The sequence below is a fragment of the Strongylocentrotus purpuratus genome, unplaced genomic scaffold, assembly GCF_000002235.5.
Source record: "Strongylocentrotus purpuratus isolate Spur 01 unplaced genomic scaffold, Spur_5.0 spur5_contig_824, whole genome shotgun sequence".
NCBI lineage: Eukaryota > Metazoa > Echinodermata > Echinoidea > Camarodonta > Strongylocentrotidae > Strongylocentrotus > Strongylocentrotus purpuratus.
This window is the reverse complement of record NW_022145529.1, coordinates 170,008-193,750: the sequence shown is the minus strand read 5'-3', so window position 1 is coordinate 193,750 and position 23,743 is coordinate 170,008. Positions and strand designations below refer to the sequence as shown.

General features: G+C 39.0%; 1 protein-coding gene across 1 annotated transcript in view; it reads right to left on the bottom strand.

The window, feature by feature from the left end:
- Window positions 1-7,682, bottom strand: part of LOC105443813 (neurogenic locus notch homolog protein 1-like) — a 38,594-nt gene extending 30,912 nt beyond the window's left edge. Inside the window, exons 1-7 of the mRNA XM_030982314.1 lie at window positions 7,454-7,682; window positions 5,646-5,677; window positions 3,857-4,016; window positions 3,320-3,424; window positions 2,790-2,894; window positions 2,272-2,376; window positions 1,568-1,672 (exon numbers count right to left, since the gene is read on the bottom strand). Coding sequence (XP_030838174.1) covers window positions 1,568-1,672; window positions 2,272-2,376; window positions 2,790-2,894; window positions 3,320-3,424; window positions 3,857-4,016; window positions 5,646-5,677; window positions 7,454-7,682 — 841 coding nt within the window. The remainder of the gene's footprint in view (window positions 1-1,567; window positions 1,673-2,271; window positions 2,377-2,789; window positions 2,895-3,319; window positions 3,425-3,856; window positions 4,017-5,645; window positions 5,678-7,453) is intronic.
- Between the last annotated feature and the right edge of the window lie 16,061 nt (window positions 7,683-23,743).

Genomic DNA, 23,743 nt, shown 5'->3' with positions numbered 1-23,743 from the left:
ACCCGAGGAAGACTTATAATAATCAACCTTTGCATTTGTGTTCGACGATTAAGCTTTATTCACACTTTTGTAAGTGTGAAACAGAAAATGTTCATATCATAGAGTTTCTTCTTCAGTTCGTTATAGGAATGAAATAATCAAGGCCACTGTCCTAAATTTACACCGTGTCTTTTATTTGGTGATCGAATGGAGATGCAAAACCTGAGTTGAGAGGTAAGAGGTTTGAAGAAATCTTACCTGTTTCACAGTTAGTACCAGTGTACCCGGTTGCACACATGCACGTCAATTTAGACAAAATACATTTTCCTCGGTACCCGCACTCCGAGTCCATGGTGCAGTTACCTATAATGAGCCACATATTATCGGTAAGACTTATCTGATGGATTATATTTAAGTTCTTTAAAAAACAATGAGAACGACGATAGAGTAAAAGAACACGATGATGTTGAGCATTTTAGAGATAACAGTTTTTATAACGACTATGATGAAGATGATTAAGATGGTGATGATGAATAATGATGGATATAATGTCTATATACCAAGTTAATTCTTCTGTTCTAATTTTCTAATCGAGTAGCATTCCCGTCTTTCGAGATATTGAAATAACGTGAGGCCAAAGAGGCAAAATACCTTGGTGACAGCATCAAGTTTGTATAGCGATAGGACCCGAGGAAGATTTATAATGATCAACCTTTGCATTTTTGTTCGACAATTAAGTTTTATTCATACTTTTGTAAGTGTGAAAGAGAAAATGTTCTAAAAATAGAGTTTCTTCTTCAATTCGTTATAGGAATGAAATAATCAAGGCCACTGTCCTAAATTTACACCGTGTCTTTTATTTGGTGATCGAATGGAGATGCAAAACCTGAGTTGAGAGGTAAGAGGTTTGAATAAATCTTACCTGTTTCACAGGTTGTACCAGTGTACCCAGTTGCACACACGCACATCAATGTAGTCAAATCACAAGTTCCTCCGTACATGCCACAGTTCAAGTCCACGGTGCAGGTACCTATAATGAGCCATTTATTATCGTTAAGACTTATGTGATGGTTTATATTCAAGTTCTTTAAAAAACAATAAGGACGACGATAGAGTAAAAGAACACGATGATGTTCAGCATATTAGAGATAACAGTATTTATAACCACTATGATGATGATGATTAAGATGGTGATGATGAATAATGATGGATATATTGTCTATATACCAAGTTAAGTCTTCTGTTCTATTTTTGTAATCGAGTATCGACCTTTCTTTCGAGATATTGAAATAACATGAGGCCAAAGAGGCAAAATACCTTGGTGACAGCATGAAGTTTGTATAGCGATAGGACCCGAGGAAGATTTATAATGATTAACCTTTGCATTTTTGTTCGACAATTAAGCTTTATTCATACTTTTGTAAGTGTGAGAGAGAAAATGTTCTAAAAATAGGGTTTCTTCTTCAGTTCGTTACAGGAATGCAAAAATCAAGGCCACTGTCCTAAATTTACACCGTGTCTTTTATTTGGTGATCGAATGGAGATGCAGAACATGAGTTGAGAGGTAAGAGGTTTGAATAAATCTTACCTGTTCCACAGGTTGTACCAGTGTACCCAGTTGCACACATGCACATCAATGTAGTCAAATCACAAGTTCCTCCGTACTCGCAATCCGAGTCCACGGCGCAGGCACCTATAATGAGCCATTTATTATCGTTAAAACTTATGCGATGGTTTATATTTAAGTTCTTTAAAAAACAATGAGGACGACAATAGAGTAAAAGAACACGATGATGTTGATCACTTTTAGAGAAAACAGTATTTATAATGACTATGATGATGATGATGAAGATGGTGATAATGACTATGATGATGATGATGATGATAAAGATGGTGATAATAAATAATGATGGATATAATGTCTGTATACCAAGTTAAATCTTCTGTTCTAATTTCATGATCGAGTAGCATTCCCGTCTTTCGAGATATTGAAATGACGTCAGGCCAAAGAGGCAAAATACCTTGGTGACAGCATGAAGTTTGTATAGCAATAGGACCCGAGGAAGGCTTATAATAATCAACCTTTGAATTTTTGTTCGACAATTAATTTTTATTCACACTTTTGTAAGTGTGAAAGAGAAAATGTTCTAAAACAAGAGTTTCTTCTTCAGTTCGTTATATATATAAAATAATCAAGGCCAATGCCCTAAATTTACACCGTGTCTTTTATGTGGTGATCAAATGGAGATGCAAAACCTGAAATGAGAGGTAAGAGGTTTAAAAAAATCTTACCTGTTCCACAAGTTGTACCAGTGTACCCAGTTGCACACATGCACATCAATGTAGTCAAATCACAAGTTCCTCCGTACTCGCAATCCGAGTCCACGGCGCAGGCACCTATAATGAGCCATTTATTATCGTTAAGACTTATGTAATGGTTTATATTCAAGTTCTTTTGAAGACAATGAGGACGACGATGAAGTAAAATAACACGATGATGTTGATTTTTTTTTAGAGATAACAGTATTTATAACGATGTTGATGATGAATAATGATGGATATAATATCTATATACCAAGTTTAATCTTCTCTTCTAATTTTCTAATCGAGTAGCATTCCCGTCTTTTGAGATTTTGAAATAACGTCAGGCCAAAGAGGCAAAATACCTTAACGACAGCACGTTCGTCGGTTCGTTTTAGGAATAAAATAATCAAGGCCACTGTCCTAAATTTACACCGTGTCTTTTATTTGGTGATCAAATGGAGATGCAAAACCTGAGTTGAGAGGAAAGAAGTTTGAAGAAATATTACCTGTTCCACAGGTTGTACCAGTGTACCCAGTTGCACACATGCACATCAATGTAGTCAAATCACAAGTTCCTCCGTACTCGCAATCCGAGTCCACGGCGCAGGCACCTATAATGAGCCATTTATTATCGTTAAGACTCATGTAATGGTTTATATTCAAGTTCTTTTGAAGACAATGAGGACGACGATGAAGTAAAATAACACGATGATGTTGATTTTTTTTTAGAGATAACAGTATTTATAACGATGTTGATGATGCAGATGGGGATGATGAATAATGATGGATATAATATCTATATACCAAGTTTAATCTCTTCTCATTTTCTAATCCAGTAGCATTCCCGTCTTTTGAGATATTGAAATAACGTCAGGCCAAAGAGGCAAAATACCTTAACGACAGCACGTTCGTCGGTTCGTTTTAATAATAAAATAATCAAGGCCAATGCCCTAAATTTACACCGTGTCTTTTATGTGGTGATCAAATGGAGATGCAAAACCTGAGTTGAGAGGTAAGAGGTTTGAAGAAATATTACCTGTTCCACAGGTTGTACCAGTGTACCCAGTTGCACACATGCACATCAATGTAGTCAAATCACAAGTTCCTCCGTACTCGCAATCCGAGTCCACGGCGCAGGCACCTATAATGAGCCATTTATTATCGTTAAGACTTATGTAATGGTTTATATTCAAGTTCTTTTGAAGACAATGAGGACGACGATGAAGTAAAAGAACACGATGATGTTGATCTTTTTAGAGATAACAGTATTTATAAAGACTATGATGTTGATGATGAAGATGGTGATAATAAATAATGATGGATATAATATCTATATACCACGTTAAATCTTCTGTTCTAATTTCATGATCGAGTAGCATTCCCGTCTTTCGAGATATTGAATTAACGTCAGGCCAAAGAGGCAAAATACCTTAACGACAGCACGTTTGTCGGTTTGTTTTAGGAATAAAATAATCAAGGCCAATGCCCTAAATTTACACAGTGTCTTTTATGTGGTGATCAAATGGAGATGCAAAACCTGAGTTGAGAGGAAAGCGGTTTGAAGAAATATTACCTGTTCCACAGGTTGTACCAGTGTACCCAGTTGCACACATGCACATCAATGTAGTCAAATCACAAGTTCCTCCGTACTCGCAATCCAAGTCCACGGCGCAGGTACCTATAATGAGCCATTTATCATCGTTAAGACTTATGTGATGGTTTATATTCAAGTTCTTTTGAAGACAATGAGGACGACGATGAAGTAAAAGAACACGATGATGTTGAAATTTTTAGAGATAACAGTATTTATAAAGACTATGATGTTGATGATGAAGATGGTGATAATAAATAATGATGGATATAATATCTACATACCACGTTAAATCTTCTGTTCTAATTTCATGATCGAGTAGCATTCCCGTCTTTCAAAATATTGAAATGACGTCAGGCCAAAGAGGCAAAATACCTTGGTGACAGCATGAAGTTTGTAAAGCGATAGGACCCGAGGAAGGCTTATAATAATCAACCTTTAAATTTTTGTTCGACAATTAATTTTTATTCACACTTTTGTAAGTGTGAAAGAGAAAATGTCCTAAAAAAAGAGTTTCTTCTTCAGTTCGTTATAGAAATGAAATAATCAAGGCCAATGCCCTAAATTTACATTGTGTCTTTTATTTGGTCATCGAAAGGAGATGCAAAACCTAAGTTGAGAGGTAAGAGGTTTGAATAAATCTTACGTGTTCCACAGGTTGTACCAGTGTACCCAGTTGCACACATGCACATCAATGTAGTCATATCACAAGTTCCTCCGTACTCGCAATCCGAGTCCACGGCGCAGGCACCTATAATAAGCCATATACTATCGTGAAGACTTATGTGATGGTTTATATTCAAGTTCTTTAAAAAACAATGAGGACAACGATAGAGTAAAAGAACACGATGATGTTGAGCATTTTAGAGATAACAGTATTTTTAAAGACTATGAGGATGATGATTAAGATGGTGATAATGAATAATGATAGATAAAATGTTTATATACCAAGTTAAATCTTCTGTTTTAATTTTCTAATCGAGTAGCATTCCCGTCTTTTGAGATATTGAAATAACGTCAGGCCAAAGAGGCAAAATACCTTGGTGACAGCATGAAGTTTGTATACCAATAGGAACCGAGGAAGACTTATAATAATCAACCTTTGAATTTTTGTTCGACAATCAATTTGTATTCACACTTTTGTAAGTGTGAAAGATAAAATATTCTAAAAATAGAGTTTCTTCTTCAGTTCGTTATAGAAATGAAATGATTAAGGCCAATGCCCTAAATTTACACCGTATCTTTTATTTGGTGATCGAATTGAGATGCAAAACCTGAGTTGAGAGGTAAGAGGTTTGAATAAATCTTACCTATTTCACAGTTTGTACCAGTGTACCCAGTTGCACACATGCACATCAATCTAGACAAAACACATTTTCCGCTGTACCCGCACTCCGAGTCACTGAAGCAGGCACCTATAATGAGCCATTTATTATCGTTAAGACTTATTTAATGGTTTATATTCATATAATGATGGATATAATGTTTATATACCAAGTTGATTCTTCTGTTCTAATTTTCTAATCGAGTAGCATTACCGTCTTTCGAGATATTGAAATAACGTCAGGCCAAAGAGGCAAAATACATTGGTGACAGCATGAAGTTTGTATAGCGATAGGACCCGAGGAAGATTTATAATGATCAACCTTTGCATTTTTGAATTTCTCTCTGACTTTGATATCATGAATAGAAAATGTGCATTATGCACTGCATAATGTAATCAAACTATTCGGATGCAAATGATACAAAGATAATAAGATTAAAAACGCACGATTGTCGCCTCATCTGTCATACCTGGAACACCTGCGAATGATATGAAATGAGATAAAATGAGAAAAAATTGTAATAATTAAGTTAATTAAATTGAGAATAACTTGAGAGAGAGAGAGAGAGAGAGAGAGATTAAGGAGAAAGAAACATACAAGAGGAGACAAGGGGGAAATGATTAAAGGAGTAAAGTGTACATAATCTGATAAAGACAAATAATATGCTATTTAAAGGCAGGGCATCAACTAATGGCTGTTTTTATTCTGGTAGGGAAAACCTTTAAACAAATTGTAATGGGCATTCCCCTTGACGTAGTGATGTATCCACATTCTTCCCTTTCTTCTAAAGTATGCTCTACCCAAGAACACATTCACCACACACACTTACACGAACACAAACATTCTATCATGTCGACTTTACTACCTTTCATCCTCTTTTTAATCCCGTCTTTCTCTCTACATCCCTCCCCTCTTTCCATTTCATTTTCTATGTTTCTCTCTCCCTCTCTCTCTCTCTTTGTCTCTCTAATTTGAATATAATATTCATCTCTCCACCACTTTGACGGTGTCTATAATTGGAGCAAGGTCTAAAAGTGTTTAGTCCAGTTAGATCGCATCGACTTTCATTTTTTTTAGAGTGGATTAGGTGTTATCATTTTATGCATGTGGTTATTAGACGACAGCTTCTGGTCACCCTAAAACCCCACATTATCAGACATATTCTACCTTTAATGTTAGATGCAGTGTTTTTAAAGATTAGATGGGTTGAACAAATATATTTCCATTTACTTCTCATTCAGACACTATTTATTTGTTTGTTTGTTTTATTTATTCACCATGTAAAATAATTGTTACCAGATAATAAAATTCAGTGGGTTACTTTGAGATATAATACATAGTAGGTACAGTGCATGAATACAAAAATGTTTGAAGCGCAACGTCCCTAAGATAACATAGTTGATGATTATTAGGTTTAGATAGAACATGGCTTAAAGGTAATACAAAATTTTGAAAATTGGATGGATAGTGATTCTTTACAATTTTGACATATTTGGATGCCCCTGTGGATGTATTTTAAGCACTAGAAATGTTAGCCCCTAAAACAATTCTGCTTTCGAAAAAATTGAATATAACAATTTTACTGGTGCTCCCGGTACATTTTGATACATTTCAAATAGCGCCTACGGCCGTACAATGGTAGCTGCGATCATAACAATCTCAGAATATGTAGTTGTGATATATAATTTCCAAACCAGAATAGCTAATCGGTCAATTTTAGTCAAGAAACATTGTTTTATAGCTTATTTAATATTATGACCTTGAGAGGGAACTTTACCACATAAAGAGTTTATTATTCACAATTTCATAACTTTAGATTATATTTTCTACCGCGACAACGATCACTGAATATTGAAGGATCGCATATGCTTCCAATATGTTCATTTGAACCAAGTTCATTACCCTATACCAGAAACTTTGTATTACCTTTAAAATAAGACATTATGTCATTACAAAAATAAAAAACAACAACAACATAAATGCTTAAATCAAAATCATGGCCCTTAACGTGTTTGAATAACAAGCAAAAACAATATAATACACATCATTACCTCTTCTGGACGAAGAAAGCACTATAAAAAATGTACCTCTAAATCAATACCATAACCTCTCAAACGATTTTTGTTGTATTTTTTTATTTCGTATGCCAAATAGCTATGTTTGGTTACTACTGGTATTCTTAAAAATATCTCAAAGACATGATGCAATAATTGTCTCCAATGGCTTTAACCATCTTTTTTGTTTACCTACTTACATTCATACTCCACGTGGAGGTAACTGTACTCCCCTGCGCATGGTCCACCCACACTGCATTCGTCAGCGATGGTACATGGATTACGAGTCTCGCAGGTATGAGCATACTCTGCCGTCCTGCTAGTGTAAGCACACTGGCTCGCCAGGGAGAGGTCAAAAGCATCGCAAGAAGGAACAGTCACACATACTCCATTGGTGACTCTGATCACTGATTCTTGGTCACACTCCATCGTGACCCTTATACGGAAATCTATTTGACACTGTGCAACTGTAGACAAGAATACAAACATGCATTACAAACAAAAAAGAAAATAAGCAAACAATATGTTTGATAATAACTGGGGATATTCGTTTAAAAATAGTTTAACATTACAACTCAGCAATTGCGGCTGTTAGTTTGTTAGTTTGACCATTTTAGTATAAGAGGTTGGCCATCAAGACCTGGTAAACTAACAACGGAAATGTCTCCTGCACCGGCTGTGTAGTTAAGGTGATTTTACCAAAGATATATTCATGTTTTTGTCATGGCACGCAGGTTATTCTTCATTTTCTTGTTACTTACCCTCTAACATGCAAAAATTCTTCAAAAAGTTCTCAAACCCAAGGATATTTATGGTCTTCATTGAAGGTGTCACTGCGTATGTCGTTTGTGATGACACTAACACTATGTACAGTGCTTTATATGGTCCAATTGAAATATGGTTCTAATATTTATCACATTTTTAGCAGTTCTGTAGACAGTTTCAAATCATTAGTGCAGGGGCAGTGTGGCGTATTTTAGAGTGTTGGGAAGGGCGGGGGGGGGGCACCATCGAAAGAAAACAATTCTGGAAAAAGAGGCACTTAAAAAGGACAGTCTCAAAGGAAAAACAATTATTATTTTGGACCATGTACAAACATCTATGTTGTAATTAATACATCATCAGTAATTATCTGTATTTCGTCCAAGAAACTGCTTCAGCACCATACTTTATGGCGGCGCGAGCAACAAAAAAAGAGACACATTTTTGAGGTGACATAACGACCGATTTTGTTGTCATTAGACGATCCCAGTGAAGGCAGGGGCGTCGCTAGACCCTTGTCAGTGGGGGGGGGGGGGGGGGAGGGGCTGTAGAGGCCAACGATTAGCGACAAAACTAGCCATCAATTACCGACAAAATATAATGTCCCAATACAGGCGCGCCGGAAGCAGTTTGGGATTGGGAGGGGGGGGGGGGGGCAAACATTCCAGGGGGCTCACCTTCCAGGGGCAGTGACCTAATGAGAAAAAAAACGTTCGGAAGGGGGGGGGCAGACGGAAATTCTGCATCACCACCTGTCTTACACGTTACATTCAGGTAGAGCGTAATTTTGGCGTGGGGTCCAGGGCATGAGCCTTGGCAGGGGGTCAAGGGGCTAAGCCCCTGGAAGCTCGGGGGTTTTAGGTATATTTTTACGGTCAGATGAGCACCCAGGGGCCGCCTTAGGGCCCTTGGTGGGGTCCAGGGGGGTTAACCCCAGGAAGCTGTTTTTTTAAGGTATTTAATTACGGTCAGATGAGCATCCAGGGGACCGCCTAAGGGCCCTTGGTGGGGTCCGGGGGTGGAGCCCCCGTAAACTCTGGGATTTTAGGCATTTAATTACGGTCAAATGAGCATTTTTAATACTTTATTTGTGACATTGGCAGGTCACTTATGTTTTCTCTCTGTCTTTCTTTCTATTTCTCTTTAACATACTTTTTCATAAAATGAGCTGGGGGGGGGGGGGGGGGGGGGAAGGGGGTCGAGCCCAACCACTTTGCAGACCATGATATAAAGGCTTCTAAATAAGCGTATTTTTCGCTCGACTGTTATTTGGGAATTTCTTATTTTCCAACAAACGCATAAAAAGGTATGACTAACAAAAAGATGGAGAAAAAATACCGGAAAATCATGTCATAACAGCAACATTTGTAAATCACTGGTATTGAATAAGAGATTGACGTTTCATTGAATCATTATAGAAAGACGACAATTGCTGTACCGGTCTTGACACCCCCCTTTAAAGACGCCCCTGGATGAGGGTTAAGCATACTTAATAACAGTTATAAAAGGCGTGATGGTGCCCATTGTTCTATTTCTAAATATTTATTATAAATACATATAATTTACATTCCATGAAAAGTTGTTGCACGCTCCCTAGCCATCATCCATATTTGTATTTTACCAGTATTTTGTTTTCTTAAGAAGAGTAATATGATAACGATCGGTATTTATATTTCTCATGTGTGCATGATACTGTTCTAAGTTTAGGCAGAGTAATGTTATCAAAAAGTTAATTTCCACTTCGGCTAACATTGTCAGTTGGCTGTTTTGCCTCCCCCCCCCCCCCCCCCCCCGCGTAGATGAAAAGTTATTCAAAAAGCCTGTGTGTAGAAGTTCCTGGAAAGAGGATAAATAGCGAAGTTGATGTAGGACATCCTTCTTGGTTATCATGCCAAACAACATTATTTTACTTCGAAACTCATGACAATGCTTATACGGGGATCTCAAGGGGAAAACCCCAAATTATTGCCGCAGAATTTCGTGACACGTTCACACTACATTCTCCAAATTGCGACTTGTACTACTCGCTTATACCCTGCCTGTCACACCAGTGAGATTCATACCAGACAGGTAAACAAATTACACTAACCATACAGCTCGATCACACCAACAAACCAGATCCACAACTTCTCCAATCTACATGAAATGACAACCTAAGAGTCGTTGTCCTCCCTTCAACATTAGATGACCTTTCGATTTGCACGTCGACATAGTGGACTGCTACGTATGACGTCCTTTTCAGGCACTGACAGTGCCTTATTAGGGAGGGGGTGGGGAGGTAGAGAGCACTAAATTGTTTTGGTCTATTTTGACCCCGGAAAATTTAAAATCGCGTTGATATTTAGCTCAGTGGCATTGTGACTTTAACAAAAAATACTAAACACCTCCCTCCCCCCCCCCCCCCCCTTCAGCAAAAAACGAAAAGGTAAATTTCTGGTCACAATATTTTTTTAGATTGGGCAAGGCCCAATCGGTCCCCTGGATCCGCGCCTGCCTCCGGGAGTTATCTTTAAATATCAACGAGACAAATTTCCCACATTTTGATAAAACATATGCAGAAATCTATTTGTTTAATATATTTAATTTAAAAAATAATTGACGGACTACCTTTATCTAGAGAGAGAGTTTAACGTTTCTCGGAGATAGTATTGACGAAAACCTAACTTGGAAAGAATAAATAACAAAATATCAATACAACCGTCCTACTTTAGGGACAGAAAGGGTAAATGGAAGGGAATAGGATAGACAAGGGAGAAGGAGAATGAGAAAAGTGAAATAACAAGAAGGAGGAAGGGGAAGAGAGAGAAAAAAGGAGGGAGCGAGCAAGAGGAGAGAAGAAAGAGAACACGATTTACAAGGAAGAAGAAGGAGAACAAATGGAAGAAAAGGAAGGAGGAGGGGGAGCTAACGAAAGAGAGATAGAGATAGATAGAGAGATAGAGAGAGAAAGAGAGAGAGAGAGAGAGAGAAAGAGAGAGAGGGAGAGAGAGAGAGAGAGAGAGAGAGAGAAAGAGAGAGAGGGAGAGAGAGAGAGAGAGAGAGAGAGAGAGATGGCCCTATATAGGTTCCTAAGAGTTCAAGTTAGTACATTTCAACAAAAGGGTAATACGCAGTTGTAACAATGAAGCAACGCCAGGCTTATCACGAGAAGTTTATTGAAATTTACAAAGAGAGAACCCGTTGAAGGTATCTGCATGGTTTCTTATGAGATATACATCTGAATACATTCTTTCGGGTTGCTAAGTCCCGTATTCACAAATAACCACAAATAGTTAACCAAATTATACTCTTTATGCTTCTAGTAAGCATTTCGGTAATCCTCCACACATATCATATTGCAATATGATTTCGGCAAATTCTGCAAATAAAAGACTAATCAACTTCTTATGTTGCATAAGAAAGCAATACGTATATGCATGGGCTCACATTATAGCGCATCCGGACACCTACCCCCTGGACATCCACCCCCGGATAACCACCCCCATCAACTACCCCCTTGGACAAACAACATCTAGGACGACTACCCCCAGGGACAACTACCCCCAGACAACTACCCCCTAGGACAACTACCCCCGGACAACTACCCCCCATAAAAAAACCCTAGGACAACTACCCCAGGACAACAACCACGGACAACTACCCCCTATGATAATGTGGTAGTTGTCCGGGATGTAGTTGTCCTATGGGGGTAGTTGTCCTAGGGGGTAGTTGACTGGGGGTGGTTATCTGGGTTGGATGTCCATGGGGTACATGCAGGTGTCCTAGAACCACACTACAGTGTGAGTCAAAAAAAAAGTTTACACCTAGAAAATTGCAAATTATTTAAAAAATCATCTATGAACAGTAAATTATTATATATTTTATGAAAGAGTGTTTTATTCCAAATCATTTGGTATAATTTTTGTGTGGTATGTATTCACGCTTGGATGAACACGAGGCATTGTTTGCGAAAGTGCAAAAATCGATTTATGCCAAAGTTGCTTGTGTGATGTTTGAATAAAACAATTGGGATTTGGGTATTAATTCGGTCTTTGCAGATCCAAATAACATCCCTAACAAAATCAATCATGCCACACATATCAAATATCAACGTACATTTGTGCGTGTGTGCATGTGTGTGTGTGTGTGTGTGTGTGTGTGAATTTGCTTCTGCAAAAAGCATATCCAATGCATTTCATTTGATACATTTAATTCATTCTCTCACTCCGCTAATCCCAACATGATACATGCTGTAGGCATCACTTTGGCGCAAGTCGATTTTTGCACTCTCGCAAACAATGCCTCATGTTCATCCAAGCGTGAGCACATACCACACAAATACGATACCAAATGATTTAAGATAAAACACCCTTTCATAAGATGTATAATACTTTGCTGCTCATAGATGATTTTTTAAAAAAATAGCAATTTTCTATCACACGGTATAGAGCAAACCCATTGTTCCATGGTTAATAGACATTTAATTTATTCATCTCGAGCACTAATAAATAATCACAAAACCCAATTAGCACACAGGTCTATCAGACGTGCCGGTGTGACCGCGCCGTTTGTCCTACCAGTTTCGTTTGTCCGTCGGACATAATATGCGGGTTTTCTGCTCGCACGGATCGTCCGAGGGACGATCCGTGCGGTTTGCTATCCGCACATTTTGTCCCCCCATTATTTTACGTGTATATTTGATAAAAGGAAGCAACTCGGCAAATCAATGTATTTAGACTCATTGTAAATCATGTGGTTGACATTTTTTCTAGAAATTACATAATAATAATTCGACAATTTTTTTAAAGCAAATGGGCCAGTCCTTTTGAAAGTAGAAGTGAATATTTTCTTTAAAACCTTTATTTTATGAACTCGTGATATCGGCCCCACAACTGTTGTAATCGATTATACTTTTCTACGTGGCGTCGTACTTCAACCAACTCACTACTAGTATATACTCGTGATACAGGCCCCGCTCCAAGTATATTGGGGCGTTTCGAGGTTTAATGAAGGAGTTAATTGGGAAATAAAAGTGATTAAAAATGGGGTCGAAAGTGAGTGTGGGAGGCTAGAGTATTTAAAATTAGGTAGAGCGTAGCACAAATTGGCGGATGCTCAGGGGGTAGGGGCATTTAATTACGGTCAGATGAGCATATTTTAATACCTTATTCATGACACTGGCAGGTCACTGAGTTGAGTTTGAGTTTATTTTATTTATACACGGTAAAAGCCCGAAACAGTTCGCAGACTGGTTTCAATCAGGGCCGTGTCGATAAAAAACAACATAATCATGACTTATAAACAAAAGAAATATAACACTGACAGATTCACAACCATAGCACGACAATAGTAGGAAATAAGCTAAAAACACTTTACTTAATTAGAACTATATTGGTAGACCCAAAAGATAAGTTCAGGGGTATGGGCATTTAATTACGGTCACATGAGCATACTTTCTTTTCTATTTCTTTCTATTTAATTCTTTTTAATATAATTTTTCAAAAGTGTGTGTGTGTGTGTGTGGGGGGGGGGGGAGGCCTTGAGCCCCCAAGCCCGCCGTAGTAGGCCTCTAAATAGTTAATAAGCACATTTCTTGCCTGACTGTAAATTTTGATATTTATCATTCTCCCACAAACGCATAAAAAGTATAATTTACTAAAAGGTGAGGAAAAATCCCGGAAAATAAGGCGGTTTCAGCAGCATCTGCAAATCACTGGTATCAAATTAGAACAAAAAAAAATCACTTTTAAAGTTTATTTTGGTGGGGGGGGGGGGTAGCAACTGGCTGAATACTTAGACCTATGGTGTCAAGGGGCTCTTTCTTTATTTTTGTTCGGTAATAAATAAGGTTAGTTTATGTGGGTGTCACTCAGGCGCGGATATACGGGGGGCGACGGACGCCCCCCCCCCCCTCTTTAAAAAAAAAGAAAGGAAAGGAAAGAAAAAGAAAGGAAAGGAAAAAGGAAAGAAAGAAGGGCTAAAAACACGAGTTAGAAGTGGACCCATCAAGGCGCTCACGTATCCGTTTCAGGGGGGAAAATACACGGGGGCTCAGGGTGAATTAGCCCCCGAAATGCCAAACAGAGCCCCCGAAAGTCATAAAAGTAGCCCCGAATTTTTTAAAGTATTTTTTCCCTGATCCGTATATAGGACAAGGCCCTGGGGCAGCTAGCCATACTTCGATATTTGGGTCGTTTTCCGATCAGAACTAGCGCTAACTATCATTCCAGGATTTTGTTTCAGAACCTGAGACAAAGTCACCCAATCCCTTTAAGTTTCAAAAAGTAGACTTCATTGACCTGTACATAGGCTTAGGAACCGGAGGGTGCTTGGGGGGCATAGCCCCCCCCCCAACAATATATATATATATATATATCTATATGGGGGGGGGGCTCAGATATCATTGAGCCCCCCCCCCCCAATATTTCGGCCGGGCTCGGTTATCATGAGCCCCCCCCCCCCAATATTTTGTTCGTGCTGATGAGTTGAGGGAAGTGTATGCCGGAGATATTGACTTTGTAGCATTAACTTGGCAGCTAACAAACCTCCAAGATGTGTATGACGATGAGAGGAAACCTATCAAATACATTAAAACAATCTGTGAGATTTTCAACAACAGTCCAATCTATAACATATCATTCTCAAAGGTGCACATTCTTCTTCTCATTTACCTTACAATCCCGGTTACAACGGCAACTTGCTAGAGAACATTCTCTTTCTTGAAAGGGATCAAAACGTATCTGATAAGAACAATGACCCAATGAAAGCTCAACTAAAGCTTAATATTACTCATATATAAATCTCGTACAGATAAACTGGACTTGAAAAATATTGCCCAAAAAATTTGTTTCCAGGAACACAAGAAGACAAAACTTCTTTGGCACATTTGTCTGAGGCTGCATGTGCACCTCAAAAGAAGAAAAGTCTGACATTTTTCGCCGGTAATCGTTGGCCTCTATACCCCCCCCCCCCCCCACTGAAAATGGTCTAGCGACGCCCCTGACGACACATCAGGCCTATAATTGAGTTTTGTGAGAGGCCCAAGTATCCGGGCCAGCTATTTATAGTTGAGTAATTTTTTAAGAAAAACAAAACGAGTACTCGATCTCCAATCGTATTGGTTATTGGGGAATTTCGAATGTCATCAAATATGTTTTTTCCTTTTAACACAATGATTGTTTTGCGACTCAATTCAGGCCTGACTAAATATATTTTTTTTCGTAAGGCAAGAGACAAGTAATTTAGTCATATACCTGATTAACATTTAAAGATTTCCTACACTAATGCCTGGCCGTGCGTAACCCTTATTTGAACACTAAGTTGCACCTGAAATTGCAACATGTGCATTATAAGCTCAAAAATGCTTTCTTTCATACAAATACTCCAAAAAAAAAATCCCCAAAGCTTGAATGCATACTATTTCACAAGATGTAAATAAACAATATGAATGATATTAATGATACACTTACATGCACATGCAAATGCATGATCATTTTCTGCGCTTCTTGCTCCCAGCTAGATATAGTTTCCTTCTACATTTAATTTTGTTGCTGTTGTGAGTATATATTCATATTTTGTTATCAAACAGGAATAAATAAATGAATATATAAATACATTTGTACATTGATAGTTGTACAATGATGATAGAAGAACCAATGAAAATGGCAACTGATCTTCCTTAATCCATTTTCTTTTATTCCTCTTTGTTTTCTGTCCCTTTCTCTCCTCTTTACCTTTCACTTCCCTTCTCCATCTCTCTCTCTCTCTCTCTCTTTGCTTATAGGGGGGAGGGGGGAGGGGTACAAATCGGGACAAATTGCAACTGATCTGCCCACCTTTATTCTTCCTCTTTTTCACCCTTTCCCTTCCCTTACTTCGCTCTCTCTCTCTCTCTCTCTTTCTCATTTAAGTTTGCTGAGGGAGGCAGGGGCCTTTCGCCCCCTCTCCCCAGTCCGCACGATGTTGGTGGGATTAATCGCAACTGATCTCTGCTTCTTTTCACCCCTTTCTTTTCTTCTTCCTCTTTTGTGTTCCATTTTGGCTCTCTTTTCCTTTCCATTCTTTTTCTTCTTTTTTTTTGGCGGGGAGGGGGGGGGGGGGCAGAGGCAAAGGCCTTTCTCCGCGACCCACATCTTGTTTGCAGAAAAATTGCAACTGATATCCCTTCTTCTCTTTTCTTCTTTTGTTTCTTTCCCTTTCCTTCCTTGTCTCTTGTTTTTTTTTTTTTTTTGGGGGGGGGGGAAGGCAACAGCATGGGCGGCAAGGCCCTGTCGGACCCCTTTTTCTTTTCTTCTTCCTTTCCTCTTTTCTCTTCTTTCCCTGTCCCTTCTTTTCCTTCTTCTCTCTCTCTCTCTCTCTCTCTCTCTCTCTTTTTGTTTGCTGAGGGGCCAGGGGAGGGCAGACGAAGGCCTTTCGCCCCCGATCCACACCGCGTTGGTGGGAAAAATCACAATTGATCTCCCGTACCTTTCCTTTCTTTCCCTTCCCCTTCTCTTCTTTTCTCTATCTTTTAAGTTTACTGTAGAAGGGGGGGGGGGAGGGCCATTCCCCCCCCGATCCCCAACTCGTGTGCGGGAAAACTGCAACTTATATCCCTCTTCTTTTCTTTTCTTCCCTTTATCTCTTCTTTTCCCCTTTTTCTTTCCCTTCTCTTCCTTCTCTCTTTCTTTTTGCTTGGGGGGGGGGGGCAACAGCCTGGGAGGCAAAGCCCTTTTGCCCCCGATCTTCTTCTTTCCCTTTCCCTTATTTTCCTTCCTTCTCTCTCTCTCTCTCTCTTTTGCTGAAAGGGGGGGGGGGGGTGACGAAGGCCTTTCGCCCCCGATCTCCTTTTTTCCCCTTTTCTTTTTTCTTCCTCTTCTTCCTTTCCCTTACTCTCCGCTTTACCTTCTCTCTCTCTCCCCCTTGATCCGCGCCGGGAAGACCTGTAGTGTCATCCCTAGCTAGCTGGCAAAGCTGAATATGGGTTATCCAGTCGTTTCATTCATTAAGCATACTTATACTTGTATTGAATATGTGGACTAGAGTACGGACATTCGGTGCGGCAGGCGGACTATTGGTGCGAGACCTCTTCCGCACAGATTGTCCGTCGGACATTTGAGGCGCGCACGGAATGTCCGACACGGACATTCTGCGCGGATAAAATCCGCACCGATCGTCCGCTCTCGATCGATCCCTAATAGGCGGACGATCGGTGCGGGTAACATTCTACGCGGTCACACCGTCTCTGACATATGAAAATCACTACCAGATGTTGTCAGGTCACACTCTTCTCTCTATTCATATATGCCAGCCGCAAAAAAAGTACCTCCTTAAAGGTATTGCGAAGTTTTGGAAAATTTTGATAATTGGATGGATAGTAATTTTTAAAAGTTTTGATATATTTCGATGCCCCTGTGGATGTATTCTTAGCACCAGAAAATATAGCCCCTAAAACACTTCTGCTTTAGAGAAATTGAATAATCAAAAATTTACCCGTGCTCCCGGTAAATTTCAAATATTTGAAATAGCGCCTAAGGCCATTTAAATAGAAGGTTCATTGATTTAAAAAAACTAACTTTAATGTCATTATTGCAAAAGTGACACTTTGATTGGCCAAGGTTATCAAAAGCCAATGCTTGGAAACATTCGAAGTAATGATTATTAACAATTAAAAAACGCTTAGATACATCCCCGACATAGCACATGAAAAGCTCTCCGGTCGCTGCTGAGATATGACGTCACATGTTGAACATGATGTGCACAAGCAGACGATGTCCCATGACATCTCACACAATTTCAGTGCCTGTTTTGTCATCTTTTCTTCAGTTATTTCTCTTACTTCAATACCCTCATGCGAAATGTTTAATCTATTGCCTCACTCTAAACCCTGTGCATGGTATCATTTTGATGAAAAATGCAAGGATAAAAAGAAAAAAGGAATCCGTCGCTTGTAAACAAAATAGGACGCCATTGTATTTTCAGCTGCATACACCCAGGCATGTTCAGCGTTTCAAGAGGGAACAAATGACGTCCATGCTATTATTCCGGAGGTTTTTTAATTTGAAAGTGTTTTTTTTTTTATTGTTCATTTACCCCTATCCTGTTTATTTACAAACAAAAGAATATAGTTATCAGAATGAGGGTCATATCCCCTTTTGAATGGTGTAAGATTCCATCACATTTGTATACACTAAACTCATTATCATTTGAAAAATAAAAGCATTGCAATTATGTTCATTCTTTATGGGATGTCGTCTGCTTGGGCAGGGTTGGTTCATATTGTGACGGCATTAAAACATTGTTATTTTTCCGGCGAATCTAACGCATATCCCAGATGCTATGGAGGTTGTTTTATTTGTATTTTTATAAATCACCCGATATGTAATTGACCGAAAACTTGCATGATGGCCACCTGTTAGCTTACCAGTTTCTAGTAATACGCTCTTTGCCATACTTGTAATTTTCTATGAACCCGCACTTTAATGGTAGCTGTGACCATGAAGATCTCAGAATATGCAGTTTATATTAAGTTTCCAAACGGGAGTAGAAAATCGGTCTATTGTAGTCAAGAAATATTGTTTTAAAGCTTAAGTAATATCAGTCTTGAGAGGGAGCTATAATTTACAATTTCATCACTTTAGACTCGATTTCAACCGCGACAACGATTATTGAATATTGTAAAATCGCATAATATAGCTCCCAATATGTTCATTTGAACCAAATTCATGACCCCATACCAAAACTTTGTATTACCTTTAATCAGTATGATAACTTCAAACGCAAATGAATTATTACGTGAATCTTCTCTCTCTCTCTCTCTCTCTCTCTCGTTGTGTCTTTCTCTCTCTGTCTGTCTCTATCTCTGTCTCTGTCTCTCTCTCTCTCTCTCTTTCTCCGTCTTTCCCTCTCTCTTTTCTTTCTGTCCCGCCATTCTCTAAATCTGTACCTCCCGGACTTTCATTCCTCACTTCCGCCATCTCGTTATCTCCTTTTCAGCATATAATATTACTAGCCATCACCTGTATCGCTCTATCTTTAGCTGTCGTCTGTTTATATAGAGGTGTCGTGGACGAGTGGATATGTCACCGGACTGTGGATCACAAGGTCCGCGGTTCAAGTCCAACCGCGGCACTAGTAAGGCGCTTTAGCAACGCGATGGAAGGCAAAGAGGACGGGAGAATTTACTCAACCAAGATCAAATAATGTATGCAGTTCGGATTCTGTCTATTGAAATACTTTTATTCTTAATATCAGGTGAATGAAATAATTTGTATTGAGGCACTTAACAAAAACTTATGCATTATGTTTGGTTACATTACGAAAATGGTCTATTGTACGGCGATACAACTCTTCCGTCGAGTTTATGGAACGAATGCTATTATAGCTGAGAACGGTCGTGAAAATCAACAAGACGGAGAAAATTCAGGTTCGCACATGCGCAGATTGATTATTTAGCTCGGTTATTCTCGTTTTTGTCTACCGTCGTGTTTGCAAAAGCGCCTTTTATACAGGTTACAAAATGAAGACGGGAGCATATAATAGTACAGAACGATCTCGGTCGAATGATTTCTCCCGTCGTCTTTGCCTTCCGTCGCGTTGCTAAAGCGCCCTAATGTCCTTTGACATTGATCTACATTTGCTATTCTCCACCTAGGTGTAAAATGGGTACCGGTAGGATGCGAAAGCTAATAGTGCTTAAATAAGCAAGTGTGCGCTTTTAAAAATGATGCCTGGCTGGAATACTCCCCAGGGTGAAAAATGTGCATACATTGTGTGCGGGTAAGCCTGTATCCGATGACCGGGGTAATAATATGTATATCTGTAAAGCGCCTTGAGAGCCTGGCCTTTGGCCCTGAAAAACGCTATATAAGAACTAGCTATTATTATTATATATCTTTTCTCTCCAATCCCTAACATCAATTTTGTATATAGTAATTATTAAGTTTTATACAGGATTGCCACATAGCCTAAGCTTGAGGCGTGGTAATCCTTCTTCATGATTACTTCAATAAAGGTTAGTATTGTAAGTATTCTACGTTGATGATGTTTCAATTATATTATTTATTTTTATCAATAGTAATGTTATAATTAGTTTGTAACTTTAGAAAAAGACCATGAATAAAAATGTAACAAAAAAACAAATTAAATAAATCAAATAAAAAGTAACATCGCGAAGGTGCTCAGCAACCATGACAAACAATAAAGGAACTGAAATATAGCGGCACCATATGCTCCACCTGTGAAAGTTTTGTCATAATCATTATAATCAACAAACCAAACCAAACATAGGCGCGGATCCAGGATTTCTTAGGGGGGGGCACGTTTGAGATTATGCAAGCCAAATATTGGCACATAATGGTGATCAGCAGTGACGTTATGAGGGAGGGGTGGGTGCAGGGAGGGGCGAGTTTCCTCCTCCCTCCTCCGCGAAGCGAAGAAGCTTTGACGTTTTATTAAATTATTAGAGAAAGAAGACGATTCATTATAATATTCTCGACTCTTAATCCTTGTTTGGATTAAGTTTTTTTCCCGCCCGCGCGAAGCGCGGAAGCTTTTACGTTTCAATAAATCATTAGAGAAAGAAGAATATTCTTGTTACCTATCTCGACTCTTAACTCAGTCCCCTTCCCCCTCCTGCGCGAAGCGCGGTAGCTACGACGTTTCATTAAATTATTAGAGAAAGAAGACGATTCGTTGTACGGTTCTAAACACTTAATCCTTGTCTGCACTCAGTTTTCCCCCTTCCGCACGAAGCGCGGCAGCTCTGACGTTTTATTAAATTATTAAAGAAAGAAGACTATTCTATGTACCTTTCTCGACTCTTGACTCAGTCCCCTTCCCCATCCTGCGCGAAGCGCGGAAGCATTGACGTTCATTAAATTATTAGAGATAGAAGACGATTCGCTGTACCGTTCTCGACTCTTAATCCTTGTCTGGATTAAGTTTTTTCCCCCTCCCGCGCAAAGCGCGGAAGCTTTTACGTTTCAATAAATCATTGGAGAAAGAAGAAAATTCTTTGTACCTTTCTCGACTCTTAACTAAGTCCCCTTCCCCCTCTTGCGCGAAGCGCGGAAGCTTTGACGTTTCATTACATTATTATAGAAAGAAGACGTTTCGTTGTACCGTTCTCGACTCCTAATTCTTTTTTTTGTATATCAACAAATATTCTTTGTTTGCTCCTTTTTCTTTTTACGTCCTCTTCCTCTCTTTTTTTTTTTCTTTCTGGCCAGCGTTTTTTTTTTTTTTTTTTTTTTGGGGGGGGGGGGATTGCCGTCAGATGAGTATATTTTGATACCTCATTATTTTGTGACACTAGCAGTTAACTATACTTTCTTTCTTGCTCTCTTTCTTTCTATTTCTCTTTAATATACTTTTTCAAAAAAGTTGAGTGGGGGGGGGGGGGGGGGCTCGAGGCTCCCGATCCCCGCCGTTCCGTGGGCCCTGACATGTAGGCATCACAATAAGCATAGGCATACCGTAAATGTAGGAATTTGTCATTTCCAACAAGCGCATAAAAAAGTTTAAATTAAAGTAAAATCTCGGAAAACTATGTCATTTCAGCATCATTAAATCACCGTATGGAATAAAAAATAAATCAGGAATTGTATTCCCTCAAGTCCCCTCCCCCTATCAGTACACCAGTCCCCCCCCCCTCCCCCGATGTTCCCTATTAGCTCTCCTCTTTCCCTTTTCCTCCCTTCTCTCTTTCTTATTTTGCGGGGGCGGGAAGGGGGAGGCAAAGGCATTTTGCCCCCCCCCCCCACGATTCACAACTAGTTGGCGGGAAATTGCATCTGATATCCCCTTCTTTTTTTTTCTTCCTCCTCATTTTTCCTTTATCTCTTTTTTTCCTTTTCCTTTCCTTCCTTCTCTCTTATTTTCTTGATGCGGGGGGGGGGGGGGCGAGGCAACAGCCTGGGAGGCAAGGCCCTTTCGGCCCCCTCGATCTTCTTCTTCTTATTCCCCTTTTCTTTTCTTCTTCCTCTACTTCTTTCTTTCCCTTTCTCTCCTCTTTCCCTCTTTCCCTTCTTTCCTTCTCTCTTTTTTTGCGGGGGGGGGGGCAAGGCCCGCTCGCCCCCCCCCCCCTGGATCCGCGCCTGCTCAAACAAGGAAACAAAAATACAAAAAGCATTCGGATCATTCTAACATTCTTGTCATCATTTCTGAAACACTATGCTCATCTATGCCCAACAATGACTAACAATTAGTGTGAACGATCGAGAGTGAGAGGGGGGGGGGGGGGGGGAGCGAGAGTGGGGATATTTGTGCGGTATAATCAAACATAAATTATAAGTCTTCGAGAGACAAAAACAGAAACCTTATTAAAATATAAATATTTTAAATTCGTAAAGTTGAATATAACTTATTTGTATGATCATACCTATCAATGGTGCAGTTGCTGATGACGTTGGTACATCACAGATGAAAGCGACGCAGAAGAAAATAGCAACTTGCTTTTTCCAAATCATCTTAGAGAGTCATAAGTCTTCCAATTTTATCAGAATCTTTTTCCTCTTCTTCTTCTTCTCCGCCTTCTCCTTCTTCGAAGTAGTAACAATTATTCTATTTCTTATTTTGTATCTTCTTTTCCTTCGTTCTGTGCTCTACTGATCCTGGTCTGTCTTTCTGTGATATTCTCGTTGCTCAACTCCCTGGCTCCTCCTCTTACAAGTTCTTGCCTCTTACTAATATACTGCCTGGACTATCCTCCCTGTCTTTATATCTCAACTCGTACGCCATTAGGACGTGCGCGCCCGCCTCAGACACACAAAAAAGAACAAGAAAATAACGCGCGCATACACGCCCTTTTAAGGGTAGGTAAAATACTAATCTTGACAATGAGTTAAATCTCTATCCCGGATCTTTATCTTTGCTGAGCAGTAAAGCATAACAATTCAAAGAAAAATTAAGGGAAATACAACTTTCTGGTTTTGGTTTTGGTTTGGTTATGCACCTGTGTATTAAAATGTAGACACGAAACACTGTATACATAAAAGCGCAAATGTAACATTACAATTACAATAAATAACAAAAGAGGGGTATAAATTACAGTGCTGATGAAAAGATGGTGAGGAAGAAACAAAAGTAGAAAAAAAAGATGAAGTAGAAGAAGAAGAAGAAGAAGAAGAAGAAGAAGAAGAAGAAGAAGAAGAAGAAGAAGAAGAAAAAGAAAAAGGGGAAAACAAAAGAATGAAGGGGAGGATATAATTAAAGGGTGGAAAAGAAGAGGAAGAATAATTTTTGAAAAATTAAAAAATGAAAGGGAGAAGGGATTTTCTCCCTAAATCAGACGGACAAGAGAGTACTAAAACTAAAATGATAAAGGCAACACAGTCACCGGGCTTGTAAATGTTGAGGATTTTTTTAAGCACAATATGACTGGTAAAAAGTAGAATCATATTTCCGGAGAAACTTAACGTCATACATTTGCAGTTAGACTCCTTCACCAATGTGTATGTGAAGTAGAGATAAACGTTTCCTCTTTCATTTTCCTTTTCAAATGTCATGGACAAGGGAGAGTAAGCTTAGTATTTAAGTCAATGTAAGGTATTTTCACTTTTCCATTCTATATGACGTGAGGCCTGAAGCATGAAAGGTATTTTTTTTGAGAAATCAAATAATAGGAGATATTCACTTTACACGTGGGCTAAACTGTGGTTAGGGAATATTTATTTTCATTCGAAATGGTTCTGAATTCTGATTATGTTATGAAAGGATCAATTCCGGAACCAGGAGGTCGATATGTTCTTGTTCACATCGAAATAGAGCAA